This window comes from Alligator sinensis, unplaced genomic scaffold (genome assembly GCF_000455745.1).
Source record: "Alligator sinensis unplaced genomic scaffold, ASM45574v1 scaffold237_1, whole genome shotgun sequence".
Classification (NCBI taxonomy): Eukaryota; Metazoa; Chordata; order Crocodylia; family Alligatoridae; genus Alligator; species Alligator sinensis.
Genome location: NW_005841849.1, coordinates 3,782,999 through 3,801,040, shown reverse-complemented (window position 1 = coordinate 3,801,040; position 18,042 = coordinate 3,782,999). Strand labels below are relative to the sequence as shown.

Sequence of the window (18,042 nt, the reverse complement as noted above, 5' to 3'; positions counted from 1 at the left end):
AAGGGAGGGCAGGAGTGGGGCAGGAGCAGGCCTGTGGTGAGTAGGGCCCCAGGACCGGGGTGGGTCATCCAGAGGTGCAGATCAGGGGCATGACTCCCCGTATCTGTGTGCACCCGTGGAGGAGGCACGGGAAGCATGTGCCCCCCACAGGGCAGAGACAGGCTGCCCACAGTGGGTTTGGGGCTCTGTGCCCTTCTGCCTTTGCCCTGAGAGCTCAGCTGTGCAATACTACTGTGCTTCCTGCTGCTGGGCGGGCCGGGGAGACGTCACACAGCCAGAGCACCCTACATGCCCTACCCACCCAGCAGGCAGCAATGGCATCACACAGCTGAGTTTCCAAGGCAAAGGCGGCAGGGCACAGAGCCCCAGCATGTAGCGAGCAGCCTGCCTCTGCCCCATGCCTCCCCCGGGCGTGCACCCCATGCCTCCCCTGGGAAATGCCCCCCATGCCTGCCCCGGGCATGCGCATAGCTGCAGGGAGCCATGCCTCCCTGCCTGTCCGTCTGTACAACCCGCCCCAGCCCTGAGGCCCTGTTCACCCCACCCACTGCTCCTGCCCCTCTCCTTCCCTCACCACGGGACCTTGATCTTTGACACCTGCCCCCTGCCTTTTCCCTCTCCACCTGCCTCTTCATCTACACAGACTTACCAGCTGGGAAAGTCCAGAGATCCGAGGGTTCAAACATGAGATTGCAAGTTGGAGTTATTTTGATTTAGAAATCCCAAGTCTTGTGATGGTTTCACGACAGTTGGCATTAATGTGTCTTCATCAGTGACTTGGAAAATGGCATAGAGTGCACCCTCAGGAAGTTTACAGATGACACCCAGCTGGGAAGTAGTAGATACGCTGGAGGGTAGGGCTAGGATTGACCTAGACAAATTGGAGGATTGGGCCAAAAGATATCTCACGAGGTTCAACAAGGACAAGTGCAAAGTCCTGCACTTAGGCCAAAACAATCCCATGTACCAGTATAGGCTGGGGGCTGACTGCCTGGGCAGTGACTGCAGAAATGGACCTGGGGATTAAAGTGGACAACAAGCTAAATATGAGCCAAGTGTGCCCTTGTTGCCAAGAAGGCTAATGGAACACTGGCCTGCATTGATAGGTGTGTTGCAAGTAGGCCAAGGGAAGCGATTATTCCCCTCTGTTCCGCACTGTGAGGTCACTTCTGGAGAGGATGTGGACAAAACGGAGAGTCCAGCAGAGGGCAACAAAATTGGTTCAGGGGCTTGGGCACATGACTTCTGAGGAGAGGATGAGAGAACTGGGATTATTTAGTCTAGAGAAGAGAAGACTGAGAGGGGATTTAATAGCAGCCTTGAACTACCTGAAGTGGGGTTCAAAAGAGGATGGAGCTAGACTGTTCTCAGTGGTGGCAGATTATAGAACAAAGAGCAAGGGTTTCAAGTTGCAGAAAGGGAAGTTTAGGTTAGATATTAGGAAGAATTTTCCCATTGGGAGGGTAGTAAGCCACTGGAACAGGTTACCCAGAGAGGTGGTGGAAGCTCCATCCTTGGAGGGTTTAAGACCCAGCTTGACAAAGTGTTGGCTGGGATGAGCTAGTTGGGGATGATCCTGCTTTGAGCAGCAGGTTGGACTAGATGGCCTCCTGAGGTCCCTTCCAGCCCTAATTTTCTATGATTTTATGATTCTGTGATATTCCTGGTAGGGCTGCTACTTTCAAGTTGCAAAATTAGATGGGAAAAATACCTGTTTAAAAATTCAAGAATTTATTTCCAGCTATATGCTGCTGGTCTACCAATGGCTTATTAACAGACAGTGTGGAGTCTACTCCTATTCTTATTCCTTTGTTCTTTCTAAGTAGAGTATGCTGCAGTGTCTGAAACTTACACTTTAGTCAGACATAAGGCCAAAAATAATTGCAAATTTGTTTTTACATTGATTGGGAGCTCAAAATACGAACTTAAATTAATTTCTTTAAATCCACTTTTTACTCCTCAAATATAGCAGATTTGCTGTTATTGAAATCACTAGAAACCTTGCTGTCTGCCTATGTGTTATTTTTGCAGAGGAAAAACTTACTTATGCTATCTGTTTTTTTTCATGATGCTTAATGGAAACAAAGTAACAACAGGATTTGGTAGGCTGGAATAGACATGCTCATTCAGACCTGGTCTGTGAGAGAGAACCTGAGGATTTAAGGATGTGACTTTTATGAACTTCAAGTATGCCTTTATATCGCTTTTTAACCTGAGCCTCCCTGGTTCTGGTGCAATGTAGTCTTCACCCTAGCAGTTTTGGGTAGAGAAGGAATTTTTGCTTCACATTTAGTGTGGTAGCTGCTACATCACTTACTCTTGTGCAGCAAGCATTGCAATAAGGGTAGCAGAATGACCAAGACTTCCTCTCTTATTCCCTGGCAGTTTGCAGTTGTTGGTATGGTTACAAGGGGACTCTTGTGTAATTCAGAGCAGCCTGAAAAAGGGCATAAGTAGTACTAAGGTAGCCCTAGCATCACTGACTGTAAAACTGGCTTAAAGCTGTTCTGCTCCCTTTTCCTGTAGTTTCAAAACGTAGAATCGCAGTATGTGCTTTGGATGTGCTGCTTAATTTTGGATGTTTTAGGACAGCATTGATTTCTCAAGTTTGTTCAGGGTCCAGATCCTTGACTTTCAGAGCTGTAGATGGCTCTGTGTTACAGGGACTCAGAATAAACATATGCTATCTCACAGTTATGCTTCTCTTCAATCCAGCTCAGCATGCCTCTGAGAAGCCTTTCCTAAAGAATCCCATTTAATTCTCTCTAAAGAATAAGGCTTTTTCCCCTGCTCCTCTGGAATTCATTCATCACACAGGACCCTGCTGAAATTTGTCAGTGAACTCTTGGACCATAAATAATCTGGTCTCTGATGAGCACGCAATTTGGTTTGAAGGATGACTGGGCAGGATCTGCATTTCATTTTAATGTGAAGAAGCTAGGTGAACTGAAGCCTTAATTCTCTTTCTACATCTTTTTCACAAATCTGTTTAAAGGGCTTTTTCATCTTCGTTTCCCTTCCCCTGGTGACTGAGGCTCTGTGACAGATTTGCAGGGAGGGCAGCTGTACTCAGTGGTTCTCATGAACCAGATTTGAACTCTGTGTGATTGAATTTCTTGTGAAGGAAACGTTTTGTTTATTTGGCATAGAAGGCACCAATGCTTGCCTTAAATATAAGAGGGCAATTTAATTCACCAAAAGTCACCATGATGACTGCTCTTCAGGAAACTTCTTAAAGGAGTTGGCAGTCTCAGGCCATGTTGTCTGATCCCTGCATGAAAGGTGTCCAAGTTGCCAAAAAAGGACCATTCCTCTCAGCACCCGTTGGACCCTCAGTTGTGACAGTCAAGGCTCAAATAGGGCTTGAAAATGGAATTGTCTCCTGTATTTTGAGGCCGGCTCCTGTAGGCCAGAATGGGCTTGTGGTGAAGATGTGCTGCATGAAAGTGGTGCTGCCTGGGCTGCTCCTGTTCTGCAGTTGAAGAGAGCTTCACACAGTGCCAATGCAGCATGTTTCATAAGCGCTGAAAGGCTATCAAGGCCAATACTTTCAGAACTGACTGTCTAACCTGCATTTAAGCCCAAAAGCCCTTGTTTAGACATTTACAGCTATTATGGAAGCTGAAGACAGTTGATGGATTCTCAACACCTCCATCTGAGATGAACTACAGTGGTTAGGCTACATGCTTTGGTGCCTAGCTTTGGATTTTAGAGTCACTCTAGGCACCCACATTTTGAGAAATATGACCTGAATCATTATCTTTACAGAAATCAAGAGAGACTGCAAATATTTACAGCCTTTTTAACAATCCCATTTAAACAATACTAATTTGCAAAATGCAAATTAAAACACCATACCACAGATGCCATCTAAAGCTGTCATAACAGGAATTTCAGGTGGCTAATAAAGTACACCTAGATTTCACATACTTCCTGTTCTTGTTTTTATTCATCTTTGCTTATGGGTACAATACTGCTGTCCTTCTCAAGGGGGGAGGAGGAAAAAAAGTGATGTCATCCATGAGAAGAAAGTTGACACTTGCTCTTTATGCCATGCAGGACCAGCCCAATCCCCTGAAGTGCTTACTATTCTCCTACTGACATCAGTGGGAATTGAGACTATGCTGTACCCTCAGGATTTTGGCCTCAGTAAACAATATCCATATGTGTCTATCTTGAGGATTCCTTATTTAATATAATGACCAGTGTAGAGGCCCGCTGAACAAAGAGGATAGCTTGCTTGTTTACTCTTCTTGTTTCCTCTTGTACATTTCAGTCTTCTCTCATTATGGTGAATTATGGAAATCAGCCTTTTGAATTTCTGCCCAAGAAGTAACATTGTGTTTACTACCTACTCCAGGACAGGCACATTCCCCTCTTCCATACAAGCAGGGAATTAATGCAGGGTTTGTGAATTGTGGCATCATTGCTGAAGCTGCTTGTTGCTATTGCATCAGTTACAAAATTGAGGCACTTTAAAGCTAGGAAGTGGATAGCTAAGGACCTTACAATGATCACATAATAAGCAAACTGTTCTTATCAAATATTTAAAAAATGGTGTAAGAGGAGAATCATACAAAGCAATTGCAATAACTGTTAGAAAAGTCTCGCTGACATCAATGGCAGTCCCGTAAGTTCTGCAGGAGCAGATGTAAATATGTGACTGATGTTCTAGTCCAGGCTAGAAAGTTTCCATGTGGTTTGTAGCTTATCAACCAAGAGCTATTCCAGGCCTGACAAGTTACCAGAGATCTTTGTTTTGAGACTGGATGTTTTAGGTATGATCCATGGCAAGAGCCTGTACCCAGGGTTGCACCCAAAACAGTCATTAACTTTGTTAATTTCAATTTATTTTTTTGATACATTGGGCATGTGAATTTTAGCTACACAAGAGGCTTAAATGAACAGTAAGTAGCCATGGTAGAACTAAAGAAAGATAATGAGACAATAACCAACACCAAAAACTTCCATTTGGGTTATTTTTGCCATGACCTATTACTCAAACATCATTGCTCTCAAAGTACAGGAAACATTCTTCTAATCCTTGAGAAGTCATTTTTAGACCAAAATGATTTCCTTTTCAATCAGCTTGCTTTAATGTAAAGATTTTAGTGTGCATTTCACTTGTTTTACAACAGGTAGAGTTAAACCATGTGTTTCTTGCATCCTGATATACATTCATCAGTCACATCCTGCACTTTTCTGGTGGGACATCATTGAGAAGTAATACTTTGTTCCTAACAATCAGCATGTGCATTGGATATGCAAAGCTCTAAACTGCTTTTAGTCTTTGAACACTTGATAATATGACTTGTCCAAGTCAGAGGATGACACCCTCCTGCCCCCTGCAGATTTTGCAAACCTACCATATTTTCTGTCTTGGATGGATTAAGTGCCACCATTAAATGTAGATTAACAGTAAGAATTCTGGCTTTTGTCTAGCAATTTCATCAGTAGAATAAGCCAGGCCCCTCTCTATGAGGCCTTATAGTTTACTCTTTCATCATGTCTTAGAAGCTACCTAATTTGTATTTTCTATCTTGTGAATTTACTTTCACACTCCTCAAGGATATCCCTAGTTTACTGACACTCCAGTTTTCACACAGGCTTACTGCTGTTTCTCATTTGGAAGCCAGAGAGCAAATTTGCATGACTTTATCTCCAAAACTTGCTTGTTTTCTCCTTTCTCCTTGCTGGTAGCTAGAGATCCACAGTCACTTGCATGGTGGATGCCCCCTGTGCCAATAGGCAGGTTTGTGTTTAGTTTCTGGTAAGGGAGAAAAATGAGAAAATATGCATTTTAAATGAGCAAGGAGCATGAAAGGTTTGTAGCTTGAAGGCCTAATGCTGCTGCTGCAACAGATTATTTTCAGAATACGAGCAGTGTCGAACAGCATCTTAATCCTGTTTCCAACATGAGACTTTTCTTTCTGTTTCTCTACTGTCCTTGTCTTCCCATTTATTTTCCTTTTTCACATTATGTACAATTACATACATGCTGAAGGCCAAATTCTTACAGTGCTGTTTCTTTAAGGAGTCCTCTGTGCCTATTTGAAAGCATTGTCTGAATCCCAAAACCCCACTGAATTTATTCTAACTCCCCCACAACTGATCGTTTCATTTGAGGCCTACTGCCCCATGGCTTCTGTTTGTTCAGTTCTCCGGCCTGTGGTTGTGGGTTGGGATCCTTAGTATTGTGGGAAGGGAAGGGTCATGTACACTACTACACCAGAGAAACAGAGGACTGTCACTGACTTTGGTACATTCTAGCTCAAATACATAGGTACATTTCTTTGACCTTGGCTTCTCTGATATGAACATGTAATACCTACCCCTTTATAAAGAAAGTTCCCTGACCCCTAACAAAGCTAATTGTACCAATGCACTTAGAATTCTCGTCCTAAGGAGAAGAAAGCAAGTACAAAATGAATAACAGGCTGATGTACTGTGAGGAGTTCAGGCACTGTGGCTGTGTCTACATGAGACACTGAGTGTACAGTTGTTACTGTACCGTCATTAGTACTTGCATACACAATATGCAATAACTGCAGTAGAAGTCATATGCTTCATGCCACATGACACTACTGTGCAGTAGCAATGAGCTACTGTGCAGTAGCATCTCATGTAGATGTGGCCTGTGGTGCTGAGGTTGGTGTAAGGACTTGTATAGAATAGAATACTCAGTGTTAATATTCATGCAAATAATGTATTTTACTATTTGCAACTCGCATATAAGTTCAGTTTTTAAACAAATTATGTGATGGTGCAGTGCTACTGAAAGCATAACAGCTGGTAAATGATGTTCCCCAGCTTTTGTATGTCTAGTCTGTTTTCCTTTCCTCATCACCATGTCCAAGGCAGCTTCCTCAAGAAAGCCATAGAGAGAAGTCAGCTACTGGCCTATTCCAACCTGCAGGGGAGCAGAGGATGTGGGATGGGGGAGGTGGAAATAGGGGAAGGAAATGCAGCTACTGTAAGAGATAAAGCAGGAAGTGGGACTTCTAAGACATCTTTCTCCTAGTGCTTAGTGGTAAGCTCCACCCTTAAACCTGTCCCAGTCCAAAGGGTGTTGCTGCTCTTCACAGTCCAGATTTCAGCTCTCCCAGTCAGCAGCTTCCTGACACAAGAGACAGTCAATATAATATTGGGACAGTTCCGTGAACGGTGGATGCACCAACTGATGCCCTTTGTATCTGGCACTTTCTTCCTCCTTTGGTGTATACTTGGAAGTCAATGGAACTCAAAGTATAGACAAACCCTAATAAATCTGTGTCCTAATTTTGGTGTAATTTAATTCATAATTATCTTGGTGGACAATTGGATGTCTTTATTTCTTACATCCCAGTTGCTTGAGAATTTTTTTGCCTTAGTTTATTGCCATCTGTATATTTATGCTTAGAACATTGTTCAAGATTCGGCCCTACTAATGCTGAACGGCTGCTCCTGTGTCCACTGCAGCATAAGCCAACTGCTACTTCAGTTCATGCTGTTTGATCACTATGTGAAATGTTAATTTATACGGTCTTACTACTACTGGTCATGTTTTGTACTGCTGATGGCCTGGCTTGACATTATTGAAAGGCCTCAGTTACATGCGTTATTGATTCCATTCAGTGAAGGATGCACTGTTCTGTAGAGTTAGGTTGTATTGTTAGTACATGTTGTTCTTGTTTTACAGTTTGGTTGAATCAGGTTTAATTGTCTCCTATGTTTCCTTAAGGGTCTCTCACCTTAAACTTTGAAAGATATCAGTCTGTATTCTCACAATTACAAAGAGGTAGGGACTTTTCAGATTTTACCCATTTTTCAGGGCTGTTTAAGGATAAAGATTTGGATATCCTTTTCACTCTTGATTCACGTGCTGGTTTGGAGAGCATCCAGATCCATAACTGCTGAACATTATGTTAGATAAGAACAATGATGCCCTTGATCTATGGCAAAAACACCTTACTAATACTCATAGATGGATTCAGTAACAGTTGCAAAATATAGATCAAAAGAATGATGTCTGTTTCATTTATTTAAATGTGAAAGGTGTCTTGGACTGTTTTTGAAAGGTTTCTACTACTTGCTGAGCATTGTATAGATAACATTAATTCTTAGTAAAGATGTAAGGGCACCAGTTCCATTTGCCTGTAAATACAGGATATAATCCATAAAAATGTATAATTTTCATATTTTAAATCTTAACAAAGTATTTCTTTTTAGTGCTGAACAATATTAAATTGCTAAGGGAATCCATTCTTGATTACTTATTTTTTCTTATTCATAGACCCCTGAGCCAACTGAAAACTGCATCAGTGAAGGAGAGTTTGAAGATGACCAGAGTTCTACCACACTAAGTACAGTAGAGTTGGAGCTACGTGGATCAAGCCAGGAAACAGATGAAGATTATTTTGAGACCCAGTCTCATCAGAGTGAATCAGTTTCAGACATTAAGACTGAGCCTTATGAAAGTGCATCAGACACAGAGTCTGTTGCCTTTGACATAACTGGAGAAACTTGCTTGAGTTCAAGCTGTTTTTCTGCTGAAAAAAGAGAACCATGCCATAAGTTTCATGATGTGAAGGCAGAATTGTCCGCTCACCAACTTAAATGCACAAGGCAGCCAGCGCATAGTCAAAGGAAGCAGTTGGATTTAAAAGTAGCATCAACCAAGAATGAACTTTGGGTACAGACTGGAAAATCAGAAGGAGAAAAGACAGGGGAGAAAATACTAATATTAACTAGTGATCTTTCCAACCCAAAGTCAAAAACCAGTGGAGAGGATACTGTAACAAGGACAGACACTAAGTTAGTTGTTGGTGGATTGCAAGGTCAAATAAAGTCTGATAGCAATAAAGCAAAACCAACTGAAAAAGCTGTTACAAGGAATGAAAAAAGACCAACAGTATTGAATATTTCTTGTTTGAAAGCAAACTCAGAAAGTTGTTTGGCTTTCCCTGATACTCCGCAATTTCCTTTCCAGCCAGATGTAGGATCAAGCCACAGTTTGCCTAATATGTATTTTGAAACAAATAGAACTGGCTATAAAAGAATCACGGAGGTGACTGAACTGAATTCCAACCTGGATTCAATACCCAGCATAAAATGCAATAAGAAGAACTCAGTTAACAGTCAAAATGCAGCTAAAGGGGTAGGAAATGGAATCTCAGGGGTCATGCTGAAATCAGATTCACTCTTACACCAGCCCTTCCTAAAATCTAAATTTCAGCCACTACCTAGGAAGCCAGAGATTACAGAAAGTAAAACATGGCACAGTGAACCTGAAAACATTAGTGTTCAAGGCAAGAGAGAATACTTGGATGACTATTTTCAGCTTACTGATAAATTTAGATGGTCATGTTCCAGAATACATCTTCAAGGCCTAGATTTGGAATACACTTGGAAAGACTTAAAAAGGGCTGGTTGCAGCTCTGAAAAAGCAATAAAAGACAAGGGGAAATTTGGCCTAAACGGATCACTTCTTAATGCCTATGTAGACTCAAATAGTGATCAGCTTTCTCATCCGGTAGGCTCTCACCAAGGTGCTGATATTAATTTGCACAGGAAATCAGAAGCATGTGGCCTTAACAGAAATACGACAGATACATGTGCTTATACCTTGTCTTTGGCACCACTCCACCTGAAAGATGCCTCCAAGTGTGATCCAAAACAAAGAGAGATTCTCTCAGCCTTGCATTCTGAGCCAACAAGCATAAGTGCAGTAGTACCAGCAAGAAAAGATAAAAGCAAATCTGAGATAGTTTTGGAAACACAAAGGTTCTCTGGCAGCATTCATGTTGAAACTGACATTGGTGATACTAAGGAACAAACGACTTGTTTTGTAGGTGTTTCTACTAGTGCAGAAAACAGAGGCGCTAATTGTCCTGCAAACTACATCCTGGCTGGCAGAACACAGCTAAATAACTCAGAGGAGAGCAGCACTGGCCCTGAATCACCAAACACAGAGGCCTTTGTAAAGGAAGCAGGGTTAAGGGAGTCTTTTGAACTTGGTTTGGATTTTAAAGGCCTGGAAACCACACCTAAATCAGGTGCCAACGATATTCCAGGAGAGAAACATGATTCCATGCTGCGGAACCAGAGTAATAAAAAAGATGCCTTGCAGGGCTACCATAAGCCAGTGACAACAAACGGACGTGTTATTAATGAAGAAGTAAAGGATGAAGATAATGTGTGTGCCATTGAAATAGCTCCCAAGCTGGGTTACGTGAGCCAGCGACGGGACTTGTTGAAGTTCCCAGAGTTAAAACCAGCTCTAATTATAATATCTGTGGAACAAAAAGGCTTGCATTCCAAGACATTGAATAAAAACTGTTCTACTGAAATGATAACGGGAACACTGGGAGAACTAGTAAGTAAGAATTTGGGGTCTCCTTCCCTTGCCAGCAGAGAACATAATAAGCCAGAGAGAGCTTTGAATGAATACTTTAGCTGTGAAGAACAAACTTTGCCTATCCTCCCTGTCTCTGGTGATGACGAGGCAACTCCTGTTGGGGGCCCTGTCCAAGAAGAATCAGAAATTGTGCAAAAGCAAGTAGAGGAAACGACTCTGGTTTCATCCTTAAATATCAGCAGCAGTAGTGTCACAGAAGGAAATGTAAGTCTACGACTGGAAAATGCTAAACAGCAGGAAGGTGCAGATAGTGCAATACATGTGGAACCAAATGATGTAGCCAGTGTAGGAATCTCTCAGGTAGAACCCTGCAGACTAAATGCTAATTTTGAGTTAGAGGCAGCAGAGTTAACACAATCACTGTTTGAAATGAGAGGTGACAAAGTGATTGAGAAAAATGAGTTCAGTGCAAGTCAGGGCCTGGAAGAAGACATGTACGTAACTCCTTCAGAAATGTTGGAAATGAACAGCGCTGGTGGCCTGTGCCGGCAAGATGGGGCTACTGATGATGTAGTAGGGAGCTGCATCTTTGGTAAACAAAGACAAGAAGGGGAAACAACTGAAGGCTGTAATAGTTCAAAAGAACTAATAGCTGTTTTTGAAGATTCTCCCACTAGACCAATAAATCAGGACTCAGCTGAAGAGGAGCCAGCAAACCTTAGCAAAGACATTGCACAGAATGTGAATGGGACCGATACTTGTAACCATGCTGTGAAAAGGGACAGCCAGGATTCCTCCACAGTGGGCCTAGATAATGTAAGTACAGGCAGTGGTAACAGTGAGGAAATGGATGAGAATTTATTCCATTTCCTGGGGAACAACAGTAGCTTTTACAAGGCTGTGCAAAAACAGACCAAGACTGGGAACACTGGGAAACCTTCCAAGTTTTTAGTTTTCTCAAAAATGGCATCCTTCAGGAAAACTAAGTCAGCACCTGCTGAAAATCAAGGTAGTAGCAGCTTCCTTGGTGGCAAGACAAAGACAGAAGAACTGGACACTGGGAAAGAGGAAGGTGATACAGAAATCATGCAGTCTTTTAAAAATTATTCCCCTACTTCTGTCTTTCAAAGGAAAGAAAGCTACACCTCTGAGTACTCTGATGATGAGGATTTATTCTATGAGAGACCGGCAGGATTATTCAACAGATTAAGCCTGAGGAAAGCCTCTAGCTCTGGTCGGTTACTGATGGAAGACATAGAAACGAATCTTACTTCTCCCACCCTCAATACTGTGAAATCCCTTGAAGGACAAACTTTAGCTTCAGAGGAAAATAACCCCAATGAAGCTGCAGCGTGGTCTGGGATCAGAAGATCCTCATCTGAGATCGAGTGTAAAAGAAATAAAACCCCTGAGGGTAAAAAGTTTCGCACAAGGTTGGCCTTGGCACACAAATCCTTGTCAAGTTTATTTGAGTCCAGATCTCTGGAGAAGGAAAACAATGAGCAATGCTCCAAAGTGCCACTGAAACATGACAAAGAGAAAGCCAAACTTCGCCAAAGTTCTTGGAAAGCATTTCTGAAAAGCAAAGAAGCAGATGGGCTGAAGAGCTCTGCCTTTGTGAGTATGTCACCAACCCAGGAGAGATTTAATATCACCAGAAATCAGCAGCAAGGTCCTGGCAGTGCTGCAAGGAGGACCTCCACAGAGAAGCAGGAGGGTTCTAATGGGCAAGTGTTTTTGAGATCAGGTGTATCTAATGGCACCTATCCAGATACCAACCATTTTGACACATCTGTGGAGCATGTTGATGTCTCTACCCCTGCATATATGAGGAGGAAAAGAGTACTGTCTTATGACCTGACTATCAAATGTCCACAAAGCCCAGATGATGATGAGCAGCAGGAAGCACTGAGCAACAGTTTAGATGCTTCCCTGGAGGAGTACTGGCTGAAATCACCCTTCAGCCCCAGTGACTTGCACTCGTCATTTACCCAGTTAAGCCCTTCTTGCCCCCAGCTATCAACATATGAAGGCAAAGATATGCCCTGTAGGCCCATGAGCCCCAAACCATGGAGCTCAAGACCAGGTTTTCAATGCAGGAGTGTCCATTATCCTGGGAGAATAAGTGCCACTTCGATGATCTCTCTTGGGAACAACTCTGCAATCGACAGCAGTTCAGAGGCACCAGAAAGGCCAAAGACCCTGAAACCTAGAGGTAGTCTCTTGCTTTCCATGCATTCACTGGACAATGAATACCAGAGGGAAGACAGTGGGATAAGCAGTCAATCCCAGATCAGCTTGAACACAGCTTCTTCGGTTAGTGATATTCTCAGAGATGAGGTGAGTGGTTTTATGAGAAGTCAGACCTCGGCTCAGTGTGGTTTGCAGCATTGTACTGGGCTTAGGGACTTCCAAGAGCTGGTAGTGGAACTTGGTTAATAAATCAGGTAGGTTTTGGATTAAAACACCTCTCTTTAAGTACAGCAGTGAACATTAATAACTGCTGGTTGTTTGTTAGCCATGGGGGATTCTTCTTTAATCTAAACTCCCTTGCAGCAGTGTTACTTCAAAATGGGACTCTGTACAATTGGCATCATGATTCGCTGTATATATCACTTCTCTGTGATTTAAGATTAGATAAAAAGATGAAGAGTAAGAGAAGAGGTGGGGTCCTACCTGCCAGTCCTGCAAACTTACCCCAGAATGGGCAAATTCACCTGGCAAAAGTGTTGCATCTTGCACAGACCAAATATTGTCTTCTGTTACACCCATGCACAGGCACTGTCTTCACTTGGGTTTTACAATGTAACTGAAGGCAGAACTGAGCCCGGTAGCTGGCACCTAGTAAACAAGTCTGTTGGTGCATAAGGCAAACAAGAAATCAGCTCAACACTTTTAACTGATCTAGCCTTGGTTTTCAGGGGCAAACAGAAGCAAAAGTAAGTTAAATCTGATTTTAAACAGATTTGTCTGAGAATACCACAAGGAAATCACTGTTGCTATAACTGCCTGTTGAATGCTCCCTATCACCACTCCCCCACCTCCTCAACAGCAGAAAGACAATGAATGTGAACTGTAAATCTAGTCAATGTGCATGGATACAGCTAATAATCTTAATGAACTTGATTCCTGGTAACTAGTAAGGGAATAATACATCTCTCCAATAGGGGCATAAAAAAGGGTTTAATCTCAAACATCTTGGAGCCATTGGCAATGCCATCCTTTTATTTCTATTGGTTCTGGTATCCCTAGTGATTTTGGGGTGGGGTTATGAACCTGTTCCACTCACAAAGTGGGGAGCATACAGGTAAATAATTACAGCAGGTCTTGAAAAGCTGGCTTGGCTGCACTCCATCTCTGACATACTGAGGCTGAGGTGAGTCACTGCAGTTTAGCATTGATTTAAAAAAAAGAGTAAAACTTTTGATGAAAGGCATTTTGAGCGAGGCCTTGTGCATGAGATTCTGTCTTGTCTGCACTGCCTTGTGCTGGTGGATGCCTTACGCAGTTATGATGTAAAATGTGTTGATCACCCATATACCAAAAGGTCTGTTGCAAAAATCCCTTCTCAGCATCCAGATCAAAAGTATATTTACAAGACAATCCTTATGGGCTTGTGCAGGTAGCATATTCAGCCAAAGCACTGCCCTTTCCCTTCTGTAGTCCCAGTTTAAAATTTAAGTTTTAAAGATACCAGTAAAGATGAGTTTTTTTGGTCTCTGCTCTGAGTGCATTTTGCAACTAATGCTGTCTGGAAACAAAATAAGCAGATGGACTGCATGTCACAAATGAGAGATGCAATACTGGAATTACTGTGTGTGGGAATTGCTCATCTCCTCCCACACAATGCCTGACTTTACCCAGTGATAGTGAATCTCTTATTTTCATGAGCATCGATTCACTCACAAAATGTATTCAGAATACATTGTGTTGCATGTAAAACAAGTATCTTGCAGCACTTTGCAAATTAAAGGAAATCCGTATCTCGATAAAACATTAAAAAAGGAATTCAAGCAGGGATAGATAGCATGCTGTTAACACAGTCAGATTATGAAAGCCCTTTGCGGCTTGAACAAAAGCACTGACCTGATACATAATAATCCAAAAGCTCACATATATTGAAAGAAGAGATGAAGCATGTAAAGCCTTGAATGTGTAAACCCAGATCTAGAATCTGGGCATTACGAGCATATAAATAAATGCTTAAATCTGTAGCTAATCTAAATAATTCAAATTAAAACATGAACATTAAAATTGAATTTCATTGCTTCATACATTGGCTGTTTTCATACTGCAGAATATGACTATCTGGAGTTAATTGTTTAAAAGCAGCTGGAGCCTAGGTATTACTATAATCTTACCAGCTCCAGGAGACAAAATCAGATACATTATACAGAACCTTCAGAAAATGTTATTTTGGGTTGATTAGACAAGGGAAATAGGATAGAACTGAGCCCTATGTATTTTAGCTAATGGATACAATTACGTCATCAAAAAACCCATGCTAGGGAGTGGTGGAATGAAGGGTGGCACACTCAGGTCACACAATATACCCCAAAGTGAACGCAACACAGCTGCCTTATTTGGTACTGAGAAAATATTAATAAGCCTGCCAGAGATGGATCTTACTGGAACACATCCAATGCAGCTCAAAGTAGCCAAATTACACCCATATCAGAGCATGCCATACTTCACTGCAGGGCACCTTTGCATGGTCCTTGGATGACACAGACATGCTCTTGGGGAAATTTTACCACGAAGCTCTGAAAACCCAGTATTGGTTTTGAACAATATATTTTAAAATTATAGTGTTGAATTGTTGCCAGGTACTTTTACCAAATCTGTAACCAAGACTGTCCCCCTAGGTGTCTGTTGCTATTTAAAAGATGTCAGAAATTATGCTTAATAGTAGATTTAAAAGGAAAACTCCTTCCCCTTACCTGTTGCTGAGTAGTTTTTGATGTGCTTGTCCCTGTGTGCCTTCTGCTGTGGGGTGCACGTGCATTGGAAACCAGAGCCACTGCCAGCAATGTCCATTTAGTCTATGCATGCTATTCTGGTGTACTGAATTGTGGGTTACTAGGACAGTGAGGAATCAGCTGCTGTGCTGTTTCCTTCTCAGTATGGTCTGAGATGGAGCACCACTGTCCACATTGAGTACAGACTGCTTTTATCTAATTTGTGAATGTAATTTAAATTTAAACTTTTTAGTACAGTTGTATAGTACATTTGGGAGTTTGAGGAAGGTTTCTTATATTAGTTGCTCCTTTTCTCTTTGCTGCCTGGATCCACCACTCTTCTTTACTCTCAGCCAAAATTTAAGTCTCCAGAATTCAAGAACTAGCAGCAATCCTTCCTGCTAACTGACCACCACAATACTTGTCTTTGGTGGCTAGGGTGGATTTGAGCTCCTTAAAGTGCAGTATCCTCAAATCTTTCTCTCAAAGAGTCAAGGAATCTAGGGCTGTGCCCCTTGGAATATTTCTTGTGGACAAGCCTGTAAGGCCTGAATCTGATTCAGGTCCTTCTGGCTTCCTCATGCAGCAGGCTCAGGAATCTAAGAGCCTTCCCTCAGCTTTGACCTAGGGACTTTAGATCTTTCTCTTAAGGGTAGAATTATCTTAGATCATCTTCTAGGAGGGAAAATGAAGAACAGGAAAAGCAACTGAGAGGGGAGAAAAGGCTTAAATTACCTTTAAAATTCTTGAAGAAGAGATGAGCTTCTGTGTTCTGCTATAAGTGCCAGGAGACCCTTTATCCTGGTAAGGGACCCAAAGTATTTATGCTCCAGTAACTGAAGCACAGATCTGTGTACCTTAATACAAAAGAAATCAAGCTGGGGCCCTCTTTATCTTCTGTGAGAACAGTGTAGAGCGAAAGTTTGATATTGGCTCCTTCCAGACACTGATGTGCTACCACACATCCTTTGGCACTGACGAGAGAAAAACCTTCTGTCTCTCCCTTCTTTAGTACAGACATAAAGTATGGTTCTCTTAACAAGTCCTAGTCAGTCCCATTCTCCATCATTAACAGGGGTGTGTCTATTATAATGTGGCCTAGAAGTCTTAAATGTGCACAGAGACAAGCTATAGAAGAAGAAAGAAAGATTACTTACCAGTTCAGTTTCTGGATTCCTTCAAGATGTTTTGTCCCTTTGACTAACCATCCTCTTACCTTCTGCTTCTGATTTGTATGTGTCTATATATTTGGTAGACAAGGAACTGGAAGACATTGGTCCCACAGTGCTTTTCATACCCACCGTTTGGTTTAATGAGGACAGCTAGGGTGCATGTGCAGACTGAAGTGGACAGTGGTGGTAAAACTTCCTGTCTGAGTGCACGGAGCTCATGCATAACCACAGTGCAACGTGCACTGGGACAACACATCTTTGAAAAACTGAAGTTACTGAGTGGATAAGTAACTTTTCTTTTGTGTTTAAAGGCAGATCATCATCATCAACAACAACAAAAACCTTCCCAATGCCCCACAAAATAGTCAACATGCTCCAACTCATTTGTAGGGCACAGAGATTTGTGCTGAAAGGAGCAATACAGAACAAGCCAGTTCTGCAAAACTGACAGTTTGCCCTTGGGCCAATGTTTTGCATTAGATGGGGCCCTACAGTGACTCTAATTAATCTGATTTTTTGTGACATGCTTTTACTTATGTAATTGTGCTATCCATCAGGCAGTAACAAACTGATACATCTTATACTTGAAGTCCCATACTTTTTCCCATACCTTTTCCTTCCTGTTTCCCAATCTTTCCCTGACACAGTGAGGCTTAGGGGCTATTTATTAGAAGCATTATTCCTCTCTCTCCACATTTCCCTTAGCCCTAGTATGGATGTGTAACACAGCTGGACTGTATTATAATTTGCCATTTGCAAACTAGAACTAAACTAGGACAGCATGATGTATATAGGGACTCAGTTTAAGACCAATGAAAATGCCTCATTTGGTTTTTCAAATGAACTAGGCTGCAGCAGTTCCCAAACTCTGACAGATTGCTCACCACCACTTAAAGTTACAACGTTAAGTACCACCAGCAAATTTTTCAGTTCAACCTTAAGTACCACCAGCAAATTTTTGTCATATAAAGTAAATGTAATGAATCTTAACGCGTACCACTGACAGGTTGTCTGCATATCCCTGGCGGTACACATACCACAGGTTGGGAACCGCTGAACTAGGGTATAATGGGAGGTAGTATTGCTCAGGAAATAAATCTCCTTGACATGGAAGATGCACTCTGGCACCTTAACTTAGCTCACTTTCGGTATCATCAAACTTCATATTGCTGCTGTTTGGATTAGTAGTTAAATACCTTCCAACTTCCCTGCTGTTAAGTGGCTCTTGTGTAAAAGTGGGTATTTTGTGCAGCACTGCAGCAGCATGTTGAAAGAGAATGGGAGTGAAGCCCATAGCTATCCATATCTTCTCTCCAAGCTCCCCAGCTTCTCAGCTGAATGTCAGGCAAATAGTATGGATAACATTTAATGCAACACCAGAAAGCATTGGCCTCAGTATGTCAGACCTTCAGGCATCCAGGAGCTTAACATCACCTTTCATAATGAAGGGACAGTGGGAATAAAAACAGACAGGCAAGTTTGACTGTTATTCCATTTATAAAGGCATCATCTCTCCTTCCAAGCAATATCACAGGGTTGTACTGACTTAAGTTCTAGTTGTGACTCTGGTATAAAA

The 18,042-nt window shown here is 42.1% G+C and overlaps 1 protein-coding gene across 2 annotated transcripts in view; it reads left to right on the top strand.

The window, feature by feature from the left end:
• Nucleotides 1-18,042, top strand: part of ARHGEF4 (Rho guanine nucleotide exchange factor 4) — a 385,996-nt gene that overhangs the window by 177,695 nt on the left and 190,259 nt on the right. For both annotated transcript variants that reach the window (XM_014522338.2, XM_025209647.1), the window contains exon 4: nt 8,273-12,676. In XM_014522338.2, coding sequence (XP_014377824.2) covers nt 8,273-12,676 — 4,404 coding nt within the window. The remainder of the gene's footprint in view (nt 1-8,272; nt 12,677-18,042) is intronic.